Genomic DNA, 20666 nt, shown 5'->3' with positions numbered 1-20666 from the left:
TCAAATATGGTGAAACGTACTAGAAAAGAAACCAAACCAACTATCTTAAATCTTATTTTAAAGAAATCAAGCACAATTAAGTTTTATTTTTTCATATTGCTTGTTTGGAACACATATGGTCTTTTGTAAAGGTTTTTCCTTTTTTTTTTTTTTTTTTTCCTTTAATTGGGGAAAGAGATTTTTCTGGATTTATTATTATTTTTTTTATAATTTTAGGAAGTATGAAATTATGTTTTGAGGAAGAAACACGTGTCAAAAGTTGAGAGGCAGTAGTACGGGGCACTCGCACTCCATACGGCAGGAGGAGTGCTTGAAAATTTTCTGTGTAGTAGGAGATAGACTAATTTATTTATACTTTATTTGAAGATTTGTTAATATTTACTTTTTTATTAAAAAGAGAATGGGCCAATTGTACAGAGAGGCCCAATTCAGGCTGCTGCTGGCGGGGGGCAATTGAATTATACTTTATGGGTGCGAGTATCGGCGCGTCCACAGCCAGGCATGGCAATCCCTAAATACCGCACGAGGCATGCTATCATGTGAAATGTGAACCACAATCAATCACCACCTCTTGTGTTCTGTTCTGTTAGCAAATATTTGCAAATAGAGCAATTAGCAGCAAAGAAAGACCCGAATATTAAAAAAAAAAAAATAAAAGGCCCAGAGAAGAGTCTGTTATTGTGTGTGTTTATCTCTAAATCTATAATCTGGCTAATGTAAAAGAAAAACGCATTTGTCCCTGTCATTGCTCAGCTCTATCTCTGGTTAAAATCAAAAATCAAATATCAAAAATCAATCTAACCCTCGCCCACTCCCACTTTGTCCTTTTCGTCCTGGTAAATTTTGTTTTGTGAAACTAAAATTTATTTTAATAATTTATAAAATTGGGAAAGTGTGTTTATTAAAATTCCATTCCTGTTAATTACGAAGCCGCTTTGGTTTTGAGGCTGCGATCTCTATGTCAGTAATAGTATCTCATTGCCAGACACACAGAGACCCTATTAGCACCCTGGGATTGCATGTTGGGTATTCCGCAGAAGTCTGCTTGGGTGGTTTTCGTCCATGGCCGTTAAGAAGGCTTACGAGTCCTTCTCCAAGAGCTTGATCGACGAGGTCCATAAATGGGGTTGTTTGAAGCAGACTGGGGTCAGCTTGAGGTACATGATGGAGTTTGGCTCCAGACCCACCAACAGGAATTTGCTTATCTCTGCTCAGTTCCTTCACAAGGAGCTTCCCATTAGGATTGCCAGAAGAGCGATTGAGCTTGAGTCCCTCCCTTATGGCTTGTCTCTGAAACCTGCTGTTTTAAAGGTCCTGTCTTTCTTTCTTTCCTTTTTCTTCTTCTTCTTTTGCTTTTGGCTGCTTACATTTCACAACTCAATTTTGGGGTTTCTCCGTGTGCTTCTCGGAACCTTATCTGCCAACTCCTGCTGTGGTTTCCAATTATTAGATTTTTCTAATTTCTATATTTTAGTGAAACATCACAATTAAGGTTGCAAGTTAACTGCTTTTGCTTTTTCTTTTTTTCTTTTTTTAATTCGTTTTCCCTTTTTTTTAATAGCAAATGTGATTCTACTTGTTGGGATCTAATTTGTTGTATAATATATTTGTATATAAAATACATTTGTACGATAAATAGGTCGATCCATTGCTTTTCCATATATATATATATATATATATTTTTTTTTTTTTTTTTAATTTACTTTCTTGCGCGGCTTCCTTTGGAGCTTGGATCCGAGTTAGTAAGGATTGGATACTTTTGGCTTCCATGACATATTCTTGTGCCTTTCAACGGGGAGGATGGTTTGTTTATCTGTGCTTTTGCAGTACGAATTTAAGTCTCACCTTATTAGCTGCCAAAGTTGCAGACAAATTTTATATTTTTGGACTTGCAAGTATCAGAAGGCACTGCTTTTTAACATTTGTCGCTCCTACTTTACTTTTGTGCTTTGAGATACGAAAATGTCAAATTCTTAACGAAGATCCATCAGGCAGACTCTCTTGTTCTTGTGGTGGAAATTATTCTTCTTTAACACTTTTTGTTTTCCTCTTATGAGATTGTTTCAGATGATTTGGTTCAACGGGACTGAGCTTTGTACTTCAAGTGTTTATGGATGTTATTCATTGTTTTTCTTTTCTAATCTCAGGTTCGAGATTGGTATTTGGATTCCTTCCGTGACCTTAGATCATTTCCTGACATCAAGGATACAAATGAAGAAAGAGAATTTACAAAAATGATCAAGGCAATCAAGGTGAGGCACAACAACGTTGTCCCTATGATGGCGTTAGGTGTTCAACAGCTGAAGAAAGGCATGGATCCAAAGATTGTTTATGAGGATCTTGATGAGATTCATCAGTTTCTGGATCGCTTTTACATGTCAAGAATTGGCATTCGAATGCTAATTGGTTAGTTAGTTTATTTCTCCTGTCTCACTGTACTTACTGGTGTTAAAGTTGACTGCTTTTGCAAGTTTTATAATCTTTCTTCTTTGAGGTCTAAACAAATGGTATATGCTTCAAAATTATGTGGTACTCAGGTCAGCATGTTGAGTTACATAACCCCAATCCTCCTCTTCATTGTGTTGGTTATATACATACAAAAATGTCTCCTGTGGAGGTAGCCCGAAATGCAAGTGAAGATGCCCGAGCAATTTGCTTACGTGAGTATGGCAGCGCACCTGATGTTAATATCTATGGGGATCCTGACTTTACTTTCCCGTAAGTTATTCTGTTGGCACTTGGTCTGTTCTACTGCTCAACTTCAACTTCATATTCCTTTTTGTATTTCGTAGTTAGTCTTTTAATATTCTCCTATAGTAGAAAGTAGAGCAATTACCTTATTTCCTGTTCTATAAAAGTCCTTATACTTGTGACAGATATGTCCCAACACACTTGCATCTTATGGTCTTTGAGTTGGTCAAGAACTCTTTGCGTGCCGTACAAGAGCGTTCCATGGACTCAGATAAGATAGCACCTCCCATTAGAATAATTGTTGCAGATGGAATTGAGGATGTGACTATTAAGGTGTTGTTTTAATTGCTCTGTAGAAATCATGTTGGTTCAGTTTTATGCTTTATTATTTTTAATTGAATAATGATTTATCAAGTTGGTCTGGCTGGGTTCCTTCACAGGTCTCGGATGAGGGGGGTGGCATACCAAGAAGTGGTCTGCCAAAAATTTTTACATATCTGTACAGTACTGCTAGAAACCCTCTGGATGAGCATGCAGATCTTGGAATAGCCGATACTGTAACAATGGCTGGATATGGATATGGGCTCCCCATAAGCCGCTTATATGCTCGCTATTTTGGCGGGGATTTGCAGATAATCTCTATGGAAGGATATGGTACGTTTACTATAGTGGTGATTCACAACCTTTTCTTTTATATTTGTTTTGGGTTATTTTAGTTCATCCACTGAAAATGTTGACTTGTATTTCAGGGACTGACGCATATCTCCATTTGTCCCGCTTGGGAGATTCACAGGAGCCCTTGCCGTGAATCTAGAGGACTGTTTCATACAGTGGAGCTCTCTTCGATTAATGGGAATATAGGACGATTGAAAATTCCATGCATTGTATTACCAAAGGGATAAATTTCTGTCAATTTTTCATGCTTTAGAAATTGTCAGCTTTGTATATCCTTATATGCATTATGCACCACTAGGTGCAAGTGCAATGATTATTCTATAACGGCTTTGTTTTTCTTTTGCAAAAGTGCCATTTCATTTTCCATGCTTCATGATCGTCTGTCTTTATTGGAATTATTATTCTTTCTGAAATCTTAAGAAGAAGATGGTGGATTTTGGTGAATGCAATGCAACTCTTTGGCAGGTCTATGTATACTTTTATCAAATAGGAGTTGAGAATTTGACAACCAAAGCGAACTGGTACAAGTTTGCTTTCTTGCTGCGCTAAATTAAGGTTGAAATCATGCGACTTTTCTCCACTTTCGACTGCCATCACTAGAAAGATCACAATCATCATACGAAGGGATGCAGTGTGAATTTTTTTTTTTTGTTTATTTATTTATTTTTAATATATTTTTTTGGTGTCAAGATAATTATAATATTCTAATTTGTTATAGTAGGGGGGACACGTGACTGGAACTCAGGGATCGTATGCATCTCACGACATAACGTTCAAACAATGCCACTGGATGGACATTCAAAGCCTACACATCTCTTTCTACTGGCCATCAACTGAATATTTTCGATAATTAGTAATTACTGGTGCAAACATTTTCCTGTATAAACAACTCCTATCTATTTTATAGCAGAAAACACAGCAACTATATTTTGAATTTTAAAACAGAAGTGTTGACTAAGTAGATAAGATTGAAAACTATGTGTCTTCTATGCCTGGCTCGCTTTTGTGAATGCTTGCCTTTTATCTTTCATTTCTATTTGGCAACTGTTTGATTTTTTTTTTTCTTTTCAACCTTCAACTTCCTGGATCGTAGACATATGCAACAAGAATGAGAGGCATAAAAATAACCAGCAAAATTCTCCAACATGCATTTGTTTCTTTGTGATTCTCTCCAGAGGATTTCAATGCAGATAATATATGTTGTTGAGATATTGCTTTCTGTTCAAGCCGAGCACGAAATAGTTCTGCCAAATCTGAATCTCATAAATGTAATATTTAGTTTTCAAATTCATGATTTACTTTCTCAAGCATAGTCATGAGATTGGGTTCAATCAAACATTTTTCTAGAAACAATATATAGACTATGTAATATATATATCTGTCTCTGTGTGTGTGTGTGTGTGCGCGTTTGTTAGGGATTGTAATATATATTCTAAACAACTAAAGGGAAGGAGGATTTTATGTAGACCTGATCGAATATAGAATGTGGAGGTGTATTCAACCATTGGACTAAGCCTATGCATACAAGGTATAATTATATTGAAAACTCTCTGATTTATAACATCGCAACATATTTACCAAAAAAAAGCATCGCAACATCTTCTCTTTTATACAAAAACCACTTTAAACATGTCTCTGAAATATCTTGGCAAGAATATCCTACCCTCTTTGCCGAAAAACTCATGATTTTTTCTTATTTACTAGTTTATTTTCAAGGGCATTTTTTATCTTTTTAATTAATAGGACCGTTTCATTCATGCTAAACATATAAGAAATTTTTGAAGCAAATCCTTGAAGAAACAACAACAGCCGTTATCAGTCATATATTCACCAAAAAACAAAAAAAGAAGAAGAAGAAGAAGAAGAAGAAGAAGAAAGAAAGGCATTATTAATATGTACGATTATAAGATAATGGTTTCCTTCTCATATGGGGCATAAATTTTAAATGGTTCCTTAGACCAAGCAAAATTTCTTTTGACTCATGACCTAGTCTCTAGTGCTCTTAATTTTTGTCCATTTCTTGTGCATATCATGAATTATAAAACTATGATTCTTAAAATAAAAAGATGCTGTCACATTCAAGATAGAAATGATTCATTTCTATATAAACAAAGCCTTTCTCATGTTTAATTGTAAATCTCAATTCAAGGTTGATCATGTATACACTTGAAGAAACTAAGCAGCTAGAAGGAGCCTTACATGCTTTTTATATATAATTAGTCTCTTATCCAAGAATTATGGATAAATTTATGTTCATAAACCTTCAATTACATGTAATAGGGCAAGAAAAAATAGTAAAAAATATGCTAATTAAGAGACTGATTGTACATGATATATGCCGGAGAAACCATCCATTATTGAAGGTTTTTCAAATAAAAATTTATTCGGATTCTTGAACAAGAAACTATGTGTATATATAAATAAATAATATATATATATATATATATATATATAATAAAAACCAATAGTTTATTACCAACAAATGAAAATGGAAATCAATTGCTGGAAATTATACATGTGACAGTAAACTTGCTATGTAAATTTAATTAACTTTCAAGTCTTTAGATTTTCTCTACTTGGATTCTTAGGTTGACCACATGATATATATCAACCATGTGCAGGGATATTGGAATGATGCTATATATGTTTCCTAATTTTGGGAAATAGAAAATCAGTTAGATTGAAACGAAGAAGATCAAGAAGAAATTGAAGATATATGGATCAGTTTTTGTAGGACAAATATACAAAGTTAAGTTGGTCCACAGTCCAGAAGAAGGTCCATCGTCCTCCATAACATGCACATGAGCTGCCAACCACTTGGTCTGGGACCGAATCATATGCACACTTACTTCTTGGATCGATTCCATCTCCTATATACATATGCATTGTATTTTTCAAAACCCAACCATTCAGAGACCACCGAACTCCAAACCAATGGCATTGAAGCGCCTAGTTCATGCTGCTACATGCTTCTCTAAGCTGATTTTTAGTATAATATAAATCATGTCGTACTGGTAATTGATTTAATGTACATATAGATACTATCTTATCCCAAATATAATGTGACAATGTTGTACAAAAAATATTAAATGTAGTTGCGTAGTACTGATGAGAAAAGAAGGGTACCATTAGCCAAGGACAATTTTAGGCTGGGTCCTTTTACCGTCCTTGAAAAAACAACTAGCCCCTATTGCTGGATTCGCTTGTCCATCACCCTTATCTTCACTTAAAGGTCTCTATTTTTAAAGTGGGTTCCCCTCAATTTTTCTTTACAACAAATAAGATGGAATACCACTAGTAAATAGTAATGTAGCGGTGCTGTATTTAATTTGTCTCTGATACAGAATAGTGGACCTTAATTAGGCTGAGCTGAGCTGAGCTTAGCTGATCTGGTCTGGTTATATATATTTATTATGACTTCCATATGTATACAGTATGTTTAGGCAAATATTGAACACATTTTATTTGGCAATGGAGCCCCATTAAAACGGCACTGTATATTTCTTTTTTGAAATTCACTTGATCAGAAAAGGATTTGAGGTGAGCCATTTTACTCATGTATAACCCCTAGCTCCTACCGGTTTACTTTGCACCCAATCCTCTTCACATGACTAAAATATCATGGCGAAGAACACTCCCCCCCCCCCCCCCCCCCCCCCCAAAAAAAAAGAAAAAAAAAAAAGAAAGAAAAAGCATAACTATGGAACAAGTAGTAGATATGGGAAAAACTGTAATTTAAAACTGCAATTTATTAATGTATAACTCATCATATAAATACATAAAACCAGTACAAAAGATAAGTGTTAAAAACAACACAGCTGAATCTAAATAGAAGTCTGATACAAATAGATACAATAGTATTAGACGTTATGATCCATTATGCCCCCTCAAAATTTGTGGTCAAGGGAGAAAATGAATTTTGGATCGGTTGGCAAGATGTAAGGACCGAGACGGTGGCTTGGTCAAGATATTTGGCCTTGTTGATCACACAGTTGGCACATCCCTTTCTTGTTGCTTGGATGACCAGTGTTGCTATGTTTTGAGGAACCTTGAAAGGCAGCAATTGGAGATGAAGAGGAAGACCTTGATGGTTTTTTGAACGACGAGGAACCTACATTTGAGCGACTGGCCACATAGCAGTGATGACCATGTTGTATGGTGGAGTTTCCATTCCGTCTGAGGTAGGAGTCATATTCAATAAGTTGCTCATGGAGATCATCATATGATATAGATGAATCTCTTGTTTGAAAAGCTGCAGCTATATCGTTCAATTTCGGAGCAGGGCCATTGATGAAATGATGTAAAGAGTAAGATCATCATCACGAATTGGGAGATTGAGAAGAGAGAGTTCATTAGTTGCTGTGCGAATATCAAGAAGATAGGTAGCAATAGGTTGTGCCCCCTGCGGTTTGATGAGTTGTTGACGCAAACGGAGGATATGAGACCTAGATGGCTTGGCAAAGTGATTCGCAAGTTTAGTCCAGATTTCATACAAGGTTTCAGCTGCTACAATCAAGTGTGCGACCTCAAGAGTAACGGACTCAAGAAGTGCATTGAGCAAAAATTTGTCCTGCCTCACAGAAAACATAACCAGAATTTGTTTTCAGCTAGGGAGATGTTGTGGAAGAATTAGTGATGGTTGGAGAAGGGCATGGTTTAGATCCATTAACATACCCTTACAAATCGTAAGCGACAAGAAGAAAGTCGAATTTAGCAGGCTAAAAGAAAGTAGGTTAAGATCCATTAATAAGATGGTCCACATATTGGTGGGTTTGGTACTATATACATATATAGAACTCCTGTAGAATTTCAAGTGACAGATGGAAATATGGTAAATCGAGCAACTTGAGATTGAGCTCAGATTCATAAATTTGTTTGTATCTGTTAATGCATAGTTTATTTTGATTTTAACAGTCAAGACGAAACTCAATCACATTATATATTATATACGTATACAAATGAAATGCTCGTAGCTCCCAATGCAAAGTAGTAGCTAGAAGGATATAAATAAATAGCTTAGATCTAGTGCTTCTAACAACACAAATAACAGCATGGAGAAATGAAAGGGATTGTATATGTATAAGCTAGATATATGATACCATCAATAGATAGTGATATCATATGGATTGTCTTTAAGGATGGAAACTTGTCACAAGCTTTATCATAACTGGAAGAAATTAAGCTGCCTTAATGAAATTTAAAAATAAAAGAGAGACTATATAATTGCATTGGATGAAACGGTAACAAATTTGCATGTGGATTTCATGTTATGCATTTGATTGGGGAATTGCAGAAAACTTGAAATAACTAATCTTTTTCTGTGGATGATAAAAAAATAAAAAATAAAAATCCATCAACATCAACGCACCTCAAACTTTATTGATAGAAAAATTGTAGCAGTAGCCTTTGAAGGGATTAGTCAAATGGAATTACTAGAAAAGTCAAAAGAGAAAAAAGAAAAAAAAAAGAAAAAAGAAAAAAAGAGGGACAAAGTCTTTGGGTCCATACTCCACCAGGGGAATGGTCACAATCAAATTGTCCAGATTCCAGAGCAGCAAATACCCCCCAGATAGCAACCCGTGAAGTAAGTAGTTGTAGTTGAGGAGGGTGAAGCTACATTTACCATGCACATGCATATACTTTTTTTAACCCACATTTTCATCATTCATCCCCTGTGGCTGTGCGGCTGTGCCTGTGAAGTGGAAGAGGAATTTACCAGCTCAGCTGACCTCTCAATCTTCATCAGAGTTTTTGCGATATGATTGGTAAGTTCCTTATCTATCAACCAATCATCCATCAACTGAGCTGTGTCTGCACGCACCTGAAAACCCAATAAAACAAAAGACATTACATTTCTCTAAATAATGCTGCAAAAAGATTCCTTATTTTTCTTGCCAATAAGAATCCCTACACAAATACAATTACAATAGCGTAAGTAATTAAAAGTAGTGTTATTATTATCGTTAACAAAAATAAGTATTCATTAAACCAAAAAAAAAAAAAAAAAAAGAAAAAAAAAAAAAAAAAACTTTACTCTTTCTCTTTCTTTCCTCCTTTCCTCCACCACTGAAACCGCATTTATGTCACACTCTTTTCCTAACCTTCTTCTAATTTTCCTCTGCTGCTCTGCTCTGCATTTCGTTTTCGCTTTTTAAGGCCGACCACCTATATTCTCTCTCTCTGGTCTTCTTTGGTCTTTTCGGCGATCTCCGCACTGTTTCCTTGATTTCAGATTTTGAGTTCACCTGCTCATGGGCTGTGGGCAAGTTTTGGCATGAGTTTTTGGTTTGAAAGCTCTTTCCTTTTTCAATCGACTCACAACTTTTAAAAGAGAATGGACTTGAAGCTGAAGGGTGGTTGTGATTCTTTTGTTAGTTGTTCATGGTTTTGGTGAAGCAAGCGGGTAATTGGCCTGTCTTGGCTTGTGGCTGGCGCTTATTTGGATCTCCATGCTTGGTTTTTGGATAAGTAGAGGCGGCCGTACTTGAGAAATTGATCTTGGTTGGTGGGTGTTTAAATTTCTAATTTTTAGGTGAACTCAGACAGACGGAAGAAGCTTGATCTCTTGGTTTGTTGAAAAAAAAAAAAAAAAGTTTCTGTTATTGTATGTATCTGGTGGAATTGGGAATCTGGGATAGATAGATGGAGGCTCAATTTGGAGGCAAGGCTCACCATCTTTGTGCCCCAGTGCCAGTGGTGTCGGATTTGAAGGCCATTGGGAAGAAGAGTTTGGAATGGGATTTGAATGATTGGAGTTGGGATGGCGATCTTTTTAGAGCTAGTCCTTTGAATTCTATTCCATCAGACTGTAGGAGTAGGCAGTTGTTCCCTGTTGGGCCGGAAACTCCAGCAGCAGCCCCAGCTTGTGCTGGTTTGCCCAATAGTTCTTCTTTTTCTGGTCCGGAAACAGACGATATTGAGCCGGGAATTGAGAAAGGAAAACGGGAATTGGAGAAGCGGAGGAGGCCTGCGTTTGTTGATGATGCAGAATTGAGTCTTGAAGATGGTTCCCTCAACTTAAAGCTTGGTGGGGAAGCTTACCCCATATTGGAAGGAGAGCTAAAGAGTGGCAAGAAGACAAAGATAGTTGGGACTGCTTCAAACCGTTCTGTCTGTCAGGTGGAGGATTGTAGGGCTGATCTCAGCAATGCGAAGGATTATCACCGGAGGCACAAGGTCTGTGATATGCATTCTAAAGCCAGTAAAGCACTGGTGGGAAATGTTATGCAGCGATTTTGTCAACAGTGTAGCAGGTTAGTTGGGTTGTATGGTATTATTATTATTATTTATAGAGGGCAGGGCACATTTTGATTGTCATGAATCATGACAATGGTCCTAGTTAATGCATTTTTTTTTTTTTTCGCTTTCTAAACTACATTATTTCTATGGAATGATGAAAAACTAAAGACTTTGGTTCTGTTAATTTCTTAACATCAGTTATATGTTCTACTGTTTGGATCCAAAGATCTTAAAAATTGTGTTAGATTTGGTTGAAATTTGAATATTTTTCTTTTTTCTTTGATTTGATTAGTAGATGCAACTTGGTCATGCTCATACTTATGCACAGGTTTCATGTTCTCAAAGAGTTTGATGAGGGGAAAAGGAGTTGTCGTCGGCGTTTGGCTGGCCACAATAGGAGGAGGAGAAAAACACTTCCTGAAACTGTTGTTAATGGAAGCTCCTTGAATGATGAAAGGGGTAGCAGTTACCTATTGATAAGCTTGTTGCGGATACTCTCCAATATGCACAGTAAGTGTTTGTCTCATTGCATATTATTTATTGGGTGTGTCACTGGGACGTTGAAATTGCAGCAGTTGGTTTCCATACATGGAGTTGTGTTTTGATGTTCGCTTTTAGTCTTGTATGAGCTTTGTTATGCAGTTCATTTCTTGATGTTTTCTTGTATAACTCTACAAACTCCTTTCCTTGATGTTACCAGTTAATTTGCTGCTTAAAGGTGCTGTAGTTGCTTCAGAAATGGCAAATGTTTACTTTATTCGATAATGTGTTGGATAGGGTTCTAGGTAGGAGATAATACTTTGCAACGTTCTTATTCAATTGGATAAGTATACAATAATTCTGAAGATGCATGTTGCTAGCTGCAATTATGAGCTTAAACTTAAAAAAAAAAAAAAAATTATACAGCAGGGAAGCTAGCGCTGTTTTTTAGGCAAGGATATAGGTATCAGAGCCTAGTCTTCTGAGTTTTCGAATCATGGTTACATGTTTAGAAGCTATTGTCTATGATTGATTTTATTTTCATATTTTTTAATGATTGTATTTTGTTTGTTTTATCTTTTTTGGATGATCATCATTGAATAGTTATGTGACTCCTTGGATTATGCATTCTATAAATTGTAGCAAACAGCTCTGATCAAACAAAAGATCAAGATCTTCTATCTCATCTATTGAGGAGTCTGGCCAATTTTACTGGTACAGTTGATGGAAGGAATATATCTGCATTGCTGCAGGGATCGCAAGGTTTACTGAATGCCGAGAAATCAGTTGACACTTCTCAAAAGAGGGTAGATATGATCTCAAATGGCCCTGAGCCTAGTAGGCCTTCTGCTTCAGGCTCTAAGGTAGATAATTCTGTTAATTTGGAGGACCATCTGAGGTCTATGAGACAATGCCAAACAGTACCTGCATCAGATATGGCACAGAGGAGAACCCCTTGTGATGATAATGACGGTGGAAATGTAAAATCCATTATAGGTCCAGGGTCCACATATCCATCATACTTGAGGGAGGGATTACCTACCCAATCCATCATACCCGAGACAACTAATGGGAGGATGAATTTCAATAACATTGACTTGAATAGTGTATATGATGATTCACAGGATTGTATTGAGAACCTTGGGAATTCTCACTTACCCTTAAATTCAGGGACTATGCCTCTTAATAAACCTCTATGGATACAACATGGCTCAAACAAGTCAAGTCCACCTCATCCAAGTGGGAATTCAGACTCTATTTCTACTCAGTCACCATCTAGTTCCAGTGGAGAGGCCCAGGTATCTTCTTCTAGTTGTATCACATTCCCCTTATAACTGCTTGGTCTAATTAGGAATGCCTTTATTATGGAGGTGATCAGATCGCTGCTTAAACTTGTCTGAATCTTTGTTATGGCAATTGTTTGATTATAATGAACAACCTAGACTTCCATTCTAGGAATTTCTTTACTACTCAGATATTAGTTTCAGTGAAATTAGGAGAAAGTGATCAATTATAATTATGACACCCATATATATGATATTTTTTGGGTAAATTGACTTGTTGTCTTTGTTTACATATTTAGTGGCAGACCTATGTCCTTTGAATTTGTGGGGGTGGGTTTGTTACAATGCATTGTTATTGTTTGCTAACAAGTGATTGCAAAATGTAATCTTGTAATTGGCTTCAGGAGCCCAAAGTAACTTTCATCGACATTGTTATAACATGTAGCGTAGCATTCAATCAATGTATATTTGTCCATCTTGTTTCTCGCTTTGTAAAAATAATTGATTGATTGGTACAGGTAGTTATGGAAAATAGTGAATGGATGATACTTCTATGTGAAAATATGGAACTGTAAAAGTTTTATGGATGCATTAGATTATAATGTCTGTTAATCACTCTTTTTCTGCTAATTTTCAGAGTCGCACTGACCGAATTGTTTTTAAACTCTTTGGAAAGGACCCAAATGATCTTCCTTTTATTTTGCGAAAACAGGTATTCATATGTGCCTTGGTTTTGCTGCTCTGCAAACATTTTGAATGTATTATTCTATAGACAGATTTTGATTTGTTAATTTCTTGTTAACTATCCAGATCCTAGACTGGTTATCCCATAGTCCTACTGATATTGAGAGCTATATAAGGCCAGGCTGTATCATTTTAACAATATACCTCCATCTAGAAAAATCTGCGTGGGAGGAGGTATGCTGATTCCAGGAATGTAGATTGCTCTTACTAGCAATAGGAAATGTCCTTTAATTTTATTATTTAATTTTTGCATTCAGTTATGTTGCAATCTGGGATCCAGTTTGAAAAGGCTATTAGAAGCATCAAATGATCCCTTCTGGAGAACAGGATGGGCATATGCTAGGTTGCAGCATTTTGTGGCATTTATGTATAATGGTTCTCTCTCTCTCTCTCTCTCTCTCTTATATTTCATTCTGCTCACGCTTACGTTTAATGTTCACTTTACTACCATATATGCAAGTGTCAGCGAAAAGCATTCTATGAGGAAGGTAAAACATTCGGATTAATCAATGTCTGTTTTGCAGGTCATGTTGTCTTAGACACACCCTTACCTCTGAAAAGCCATAAAAACTGTAGGGTATCAAGCATTAAACCAATTGCAGTTTCAACATCCAAGAGAGCTCAGTTTATAGTGAAAGGCTTTAACTTGTCTCGTTCCACCACAAGGTGTCCAGCTTTTCTGGATGCTTTTTATTTCATATGTATACCCCTTAGTGAAGAGTAGAACTGTGTGGATGCTAAATCTTTCACATTTTTGACAGGTTGCTATGTGCACTGGAAGGGAAGTATCTGGTGCAGGGATCTTGTCATGAGTTGATGGATAGTACTGATACAGCCAATGAGTGTGATGAGATCGACTGCCTCAGGTTTTCCTGTAATGTACCAAGTATTATTGGCCGAGGATTTATTGAGGTGCTGTCATTTTCCTGATTATATCTTTCTTTATAAGTTGCTGTATTGCTTCCATTAATTACTTCCAGGTATCTGCATTTCTATTAATCTTAAGTTTCTGTGATCCAAGCAGGTTGAAAATCATGGTCTTAGCAGCAGCTTCTTTCCATTTATAGTCGCAGAGCAAGAAGTATGTTCTGAGATCTGTATGCTGGAAGGTGAAATAGATGACACAGAGACTACTGATGATGTCCGAAGAGAACCTGGTAACATGGAAGCCAAGAAACAAGCCCTGGACTTTATACATGAAATGGGTTGGTTGCTCCATAGAAGTCGTGCCAAGTTAAGACTAGGTCACATGGATCCCAACCTGGATCTATTCCCATTCAGACGGTTCAGGTGGCTCATGGAATTCTCCATGGAACATGATTGGTGTTCTGTGGTGAAGAAACTCTTGGGCATCCTGTTTGAGGGTACTGTTGATGCTGGAGAGCATCCTTCCATTGAGGTTGCTGTATTAGATTTGGGACTTCTCCATAAAGCTGTGCAGAGAAATTGCAGACCCATGGTGGAACTCTTGTTGAAATTTGTCCCAGATAAAGTTTTAGATAACATGGGACCCAAGGAGAGTGAACGGGTTGAGAGGGGCTTCAAGAGCTTCCTATTTAAACCTAATGTTGTTGGGCCCATGGGGTTGACTCCTCTTCATGATGCAGCCAGCAGGGATGGCTGTGAGGATGTATTGGATGCTTTAACAAATGATCCTGGAAAGGTACTTACCTATTTTTAAGTCTACTTTTGCAATTCCATGCCTGGTCCTTGTTACCTTTCTTGCCTATAATTTCCTATTAATATCTCTGGTGATGATGCTGATATTGGTTTTTCTTCTTCAGGTGGGAATTGAAGCATGGAAAAATGCTAAGGATAATACAGGATTGACACCAAATGATTATGCGTGCTTACGGGGTTACTACTCCTACATTCATCTTGTCCAGAAGAAAATCAGCGGGAGATCAGAAAGTGGGCATGTGGCAGTTGATATCCCTGGCACCATCTTAGATTGCAACAGCAAGCAGAAGCAGCTGGATGGGCATAGGTTGTCTAAAGTAGCGAGCTTGGAGACAGAGAGGTTTGACATGAAAGCCACAATAAAGGAGAAGTGCAGGGTTTGTGAAAGGAAGCTAGTGTATGGAAGCAGGAGGTCGCTAGTATACAGGCCAGCAATGCTGTCAATGGTGGCTATTGCTGCTTTGTGTGTGTGCGTGGCTTTGCTCTTCAAAAGCTCACCAGAAGTTGTTTACGTGTTCCAGCCCTTCAGATGGGAACGATTGAAGTATGGGTCTAGTTAAAGGCAGCAGTACACACCTTTTAAAAGGGAAGAAAAGAAAGAAAAAGAAAAGGAAATAGTTGAGAGGTAGAGAAAGTTATAATAATGTGTTGTAATTTTCATTTTCTATGTTTTTCCCCTCGAAAGAAAAAATGGGTTGGTTGTTTATGGGATTGGGATTGGGATAGAGGGTTTTGAGAATTTGAAGGGGGAAACAATGTATGCAGTAATGATAGTTGATATTTTTATCAAGTATATAAGGAAATTTTTAACTGCAATGCAATCCAATGCATACACAGAGAATAGAAGCGCTTATTTAATCCATAATGTAAACAAACATAAACAGAAGCCATATTCCCTCTACTTATTTCATCAATAGCTACTAACTCAGCTAGTTTGCTTAATTTGCTTGTTAATGCAAATTACTACTACTTGTACGTTTATGAAATGATTTGCGATATTAACTCAGCTAGCAGCAACAACTACAAGAAACCCTCCAGCTATATCTCTCTTGGAGCCCAGACCCCAATTTCATGGTTGTGCGGTGCACATTTGCAGCATCACCTAGAACCACCAATTGACTATCATCATCTTCGGCTAGAAAGAGACACCGGAAGCAAGGCACATACCGGGGAGTCTCAGAGTCATCAATTCCAGAGACCCCAAGGAAGTGCCCTGTCAAGAATGTCAATAAGAAGTTGGACAGTAAGAACAATGCGAAAGTCTGGGTTAACACAGTTACTGAAACCTTCAATAGAAATGTATTAGAACTCTGGCGATATATATGCATATTTTTATTATGATTTAGTCTTATGGGCTGGAGATTGCCTGTTAGATGAAACTAATATTTGAACGCTAAGATTATTTGCTGCTTAGATGATTTGTATTATTTGCCAAACCATTGATTTCAATTACATACTTGAATTCTTCGTTTGGAGTTATTCCCTCGATAGCTCGGCTGTTTCCTTCTCTGTTACTTATAATATTTCAAATTTCATCAACATGAACTATTAGAATATTTGGTCCATCAAACACTGGAGATTAAGTCCTGGTAGAGAAGAGATCAGTGCACGGGCATTATCTGTCTTGATAGCCAATCAGGCGGTTCTGATGGTTCCCAGGGTTAAACAGTTCAGTTTGGCACTCTTCTCGCCTTTCCTCTCCACATCTCAAATTCAAACATCTTTTAATTGTTCTCTTGTCTAAAACCAGTATCATATGCACCTTTATGACCAAGAAAGATGGCATAGAATAAGCTAATGTTTGTTTTTTCATATATACAACAATAGCATCATTATATTGTTAATTATTAAGACCTGACATAAACTATCTGGTAGAGGACATAAAACGACTAACAGAAAGATGTCCTGGTCTCCCAGTCATCCTGTTGCTTTTAATTTTCTGAGAAAATATGAAGCTATACCGGGCAATAAAAAAAAAAAAAATTGCACCATATAATTATACTGTTGCTTTATGGTGCACAACTATCCTTTTGGAGTTCTTTCAGCTTCACCAAACTATATCCATTGTCCATAATATAGTTCAAACTTCCAAGTTCCTTCACATGCATCAATTCCTCTGGGGCAGGATAATAACTTGGAGCTGATTGTTTTTTATTATGGGTCACGTAGTCTTCAGGAAGCTTCAAAAGCTGCACGAATGGATTGGTCCTCATTCACTAAAGGGTACTTTTTGAACAGAATCACAATAGTTGCTGTTAATGCAAATGTTCCACCTCAAAATATTGATTTAGACTGTACTGGTTTTGCTTGGATGCAACAATGTATGCTCTTCTCAACTAGCATACTCTATCACCATTTACCAAAAAAAAGCGTACTCTATCACTATATTTACTCATTAACTAGTTTACCAGCAATATTAATTCTAATGCTTCTTAATGGTTTTCTTCTTTTCCTCTCTTATCAGATACCAATCACTTTTGTTTTCACGTAGTGTGACAAAACAAAGGGGGGCAAAGGAAAAATGCTGGAAGAAAGTGTCAGGGGTTTTCAAGAGCTGATCAGACAAAACTACCGGGAACATCATCCTGGATGGATAATAACTAGAAGTATCACAGGTTCAGGAGAGCTGAGCTCCTCCTTCATATGTCACAGTTAAGAAAGAAATTAATGGGACCAATAGCACATTAGCAACCATGTCAGATTATTGTCTTACATCTAATGTCAATTTAAGAACGATTCTTAGGGAACAAGGGACCAGAAAGCAAATGCCCATTAGCATTTCAACTGTTTGCTGTGGATTTCCCTCGGAAAACATTGTGACTGAATACATGCAAGATTTGTCATTTAATTTTTCCGAGGGATGTAAAATTCTCTGTAAAAGTATAATAATTTACATGTTTGAGCTGTTATCATATTACCTAGTCATGGAAGCTTTGTTCTTTTTCTGAGTAAGTAGTCCGATTAATGGTGTAAGCTGTAGAACAGTTTGGAAATTGAATCCAAATACCAGCTTTCGTTCCCCCTTCTTTGGTGATCATTTAGTTTTTGGGATGGAGAGAGAGAGAGAGAGAGAGAGATTGGAGGAAAGTGGAGTACTTAGGCAAGTAACTCAAGTTTCTGCCTGGTACTGGATTTCATTATTCTAAAATTGATTTGAGAATGTGCCTAATAAGTCATAGTCTAGATCACTATTATTTATGATCAAATCTAAAGCAATAATATTTTTCTTGAGTAAATCAATTTGTATTTTTTCTTTTTAATAGGGATTAATAGGGATACACTTCCAAACACTTAAAACTGCCTAAACACAACAATCCTTTTAGTAAGGGATTGCTTCCAATTACCAAACTAGTGTGGACAACATGACGTAGCAGGCACCTATAACAAAATTATAAATTAAAACAGCATGTGATGTGACGACATCTAAGTCACAGTCACTTAAAGATAACACATAAAAAGGAGGGAAAAAAAAAAAAAAAACAAAAGGTGGGGAAGGTAAGAGATCATTAAATGACAATGGGATCTAAGCTCTGTCGGCAGATATGCAGCTGTGTACATCTTTCAAAGGATTGAAGTTTCAATGCTTGTTTGGTAACGGTGTCATAAAGAAACAGGTGGCCATCAACAACATTCACCCGATGATCAATATACTGCTTTTTACAATCACTCAGAAATTCCTTGGTTTGGTCCCAAAATCCCACAAACGTTGAATGCCCGGCAGGGGTGCAACAGTGAATAGCTTAGACCAAAAATCCTTATTCCCAAATTATCCATGTATCATGCTAGAATATTTTCAAAACAATGAAAATGTTTACAGAAATTGTAGACTTGTCTACCCAAAAAATGCATCTATTTGATATGGGTATGCATTGTAAGGATGCAACCTATTATGAATGGGTGTATTTATTAAAAGATGCAACCCAACTTTGATTGGGTGCTTTGGCAAAATATATAACCCAAATGAATGGCCTATAATATTTGTTGTAACCAATTTGATGGGTATATTAACTAAATGACACAACTTTTAAATGAAAAGGTGTTGTCAAGAGATACAACTTTGTTAATATTCTAAAGATGCAACCAAAATGAAAGATTGTCAAGACGTCTATAAATAGGACTAAAAGGTGCTCATTTAAAGACATCTTTAACCAACTAAGAAATCTCTTTTCCTCTTGTTTTCTCACACCTAAACAAAATACATATTATCATTATTTTATTGCATACAAAATTCCTATACATTGTTATATTGCAGAAACAATATATAGAACCTTGGAGGACTTGCCACATCAAAGGTATCTGGGGTTGCTTTCGCTAAGTGCACGACCCAAGCATACATTCAAAGCTTCATTGTATCTTGGAGGCGTATTTGCAACTCTACTGCATCACTCAATTGGTGGAGGCACATAACGTCTTAAGGAAAGTTACATTAGAAGATTCAAGTTTATTTTATTTTTGTACTTCTCCAACTTCAACATATTAAGGTATACGCACTAGATATTTTTCAACATATCAAAATATCTAAAGAATCATCATCATCATTGTCGTTTTACTGATGAGGACAAACCAGAACAAGGGATTCATTGAGAAAAGAAAGGTAAGGACAATCATTGTTACAGTCATGATAACAATAAGGATAGGCATGTGTGTATTAATAATATCATTAGGAAAGGGGGTAGTGAGAATGAACTCGTCATTCTCGGTAATGTCAAAGGAAACAATTACATCCCCTCCATCATCGCGGCTGCTGTATCCTCTCCAGTGTGACATTCCATGGGTGTAGAAAACGTCACCATATGAATGTGCAGCAAGGCCAGAAAATTCAATGGTTTTCCACAGGTTGGTTTTGATGGTGTAGATCCAAAGAGTCATTGTAAAATCCTCCTCATCATCCGAAGAGGAGGCCCTATCATAGGGCATGAGGCTGCAAATGAAGAAGGGCTTGTCCTCATTGTTTATGGAATCAAACCCAATTCCATAATCTTGTGGATCAGTATACTCACCATATGGATCGTATTTATGTTTTGGGATAGCCTTTGTATATCCAGATGCAGGGTTCCAAAGAGCTAAACAACCACGAAAAGGACCTTCAAAACGCTGTAGAAATAGAAGACCATTGCATGAACAAAGGCAGCCAATGTTTTTAAAACATGCACATGCTGCATTATCATCAACAACAACGCAACAAGCTTGGTGGTGATAAATTTCGGATGTCCTTGCTCCTGTTGATAACTCCTGATTCGTAGGAAAGATCGAAATTTTGGATGTCCTCCTCGATAACTCCTTCGATTCTGAATGAATAGTGTTTGGCAGCCTTGAAGGAAGAGCTGTTGATCAAGGGATACCATGACTGGCACAAGCACTTGAATCGCTTCAGAGCTCTCACTGACAACCTCAACAATATCTCAATCACCAAGTCTTCTGTCACATCATCACATATAAATTTGGATTTGGATTCTCCCAACACCATCATCATCGGAAATTGAATCACAGAGAGAGAGAGAGAGAGAGAGAGAGAGAGAGAGAGAATAAGAGAAAATGATAAATGAGTTTTTATAAGTAGGAATTAGAGTTGGTTTATTAGTAGCTAGCTAGGGAGGATTGTTTTCCTTCCTTCTCCACCCTTTTGATATCTAGGGGTTAAGGAATTAGGGTTGGACAGTGTCTCACTCAAGTGAAAATTGGATATAGCATCCGTCCCATGCATGCAAACACCTTGGTTTGCATACGTCTGTGGTTGGTTTTCCTCTTTCTTGTTGTCCAAGAAAAATAATGATCAGTTAGGGGTTTCAATTTTTATACCCCTATATTCTGGTTTAATTTGGTCTCTTTTCTTATGTCTCAACCAAGGGATCTTGCTAATATCCTTTCTTTTCT

The 20666-nt window shown here is 36.9% G+C and overlaps 3 protein-coding genes across 3 annotated transcripts; 2 read left to right on the top strand and 1 right to left on the bottom strand.

Moving 5' to 3' along the window:
• The first annotated feature begins 551 nt into the window (after positions 1-551).
• LOC107433361 (pyruvate dehydrogenase (acetyl-transferring) kinase, mitochondrial) lies at positions 552-3739 on the top strand. Its single transcript, XM_016044646.4, has 6 exons — positions 552-1311; positions 2148-2406; positions 2538-2718; positions 2877-3024; positions 3132-3345; positions 3441-3739. The coding sequence occupies exons 1-6, from the start codon at positions 1063-1065 to the stop codon at positions 3497-3499; spliced, it is 1110 nt and encodes a 369-aa protein (XP_015900132.1). The 5' UTR covers positions 552-1062; the 3' UTR covers positions 3500-3739.
• Positions 3740-9354: 5615 nt separating this feature from the next.
• LOC107433357 (squamosa promoter-binding-like protein 12) lies at positions 9355-15608 on the top strand. The gene is made up of 10 exons (XM_048464955.2): positions 9355-10619; positions 10934-11115; positions 11728-12383; positions 13006-13080; positions 13179-13286; positions 13370-13487; positions 13637-13778; positions 13874-14024; positions 14137-14775; positions 14897-15608. The coding sequence occupies exons 1-10, from the start codon at positions 10009-10011 to the stop codon at positions 15350-15352; spliced, it is 3138 nt and encodes a 1045-aa protein (XP_048320912.2). The 5' UTR covers positions 9355-10008; the 3' UTR covers positions 15353-15608.
• Positions 15609-19310: 3702 nt separating this feature from the next.
• LOC107433295 (uncharacterized) lies at positions 19311-20259 on the bottom strand. Its single transcript, XM_016044571.1, has 2 exons — positions 20023-20259; positions 19311-19886 (listed from the first exon to the last, which is right to left on the bottom strand). The coding sequence occupies exons 1-2, from the start codon at positions 20257-20259 to the stop codon at positions 19311-19313; spliced, it is 813 nt and encodes a 270-aa protein (XP_015900057.1).
• Positions 20260-20666: the final 407 nt, after the last annotated feature.

The sequence above is a fragment of the Ziziphus jujuba genome, chromosome 11 (assembly GCF_031755915.1).
Source record: "Ziziphus jujuba cultivar Dongzao chromosome 11, ASM3175591v1".
Lineage (NCBI taxonomy): Eukaryota > Viridiplantae > Streptophyta > Magnoliopsida > Rosales > Rhamnaceae > Ziziphus > Ziziphus jujuba.
This window is presented reverse-complemented; position numbering and strand designations above follow the sequence as displayed.

Coding starts and splice junctions, on each gene's coding strand:
- LOC107433357 (XM_048464955.2), top strand. CDS start 10,009: ATGGAGGCTCAATTTGGAGGCAAGGCTCACCATCTTTGTGCCCCAGTG. Junction 11,116..11,727: donor GATACTCTCCAATATGCACA/GTAAGTGTTTGT, acceptor TATAAATTGTAG/CAAACAGCTCTGATCAAACA. Junction 13,287..13,369: donor AAAAATCTGCGTGGGAGGAG/GTATGCTGATTC, acceptor TTTTGCATTCAG/TTATGTTGCAATCTGGGATC.
- LOC107433295 (XM_016044571.1), bottom strand. CDS start 20,259: ATGGTGTTGGGAGAATCCAAATCCAAATTTATATGTGATGATGTGACA. Junction 19,887..20,022: donor ATCTTTCCTACGAATCAGGA/GTTATCAACAGG, acceptor CTATTTCTACAG/CGTTTTGAAGGTCCTTTTCG.
- LOC107433361 (XM_016044646.4), top strand. CDS start 1,063: ATGGCCGTTAAGAAGGCTTACGAGTCCTTCTCCAAGAGCTTGATCGAC. Junction 2,407..2,537: donor TGGCATTCGAATGCTAATTG/GTTAGTTAGTTT, acceptor TGTGGTACTCAG/GTCAGCATGTTGAGTTACAT. Junction 3,025..3,131: donor TTGAGGATGTGACTATTAAG/GTGTTGTTTTAA, acceptor GTTCCTTCACAG/GTCTCGGATGAGGGGGGTGG.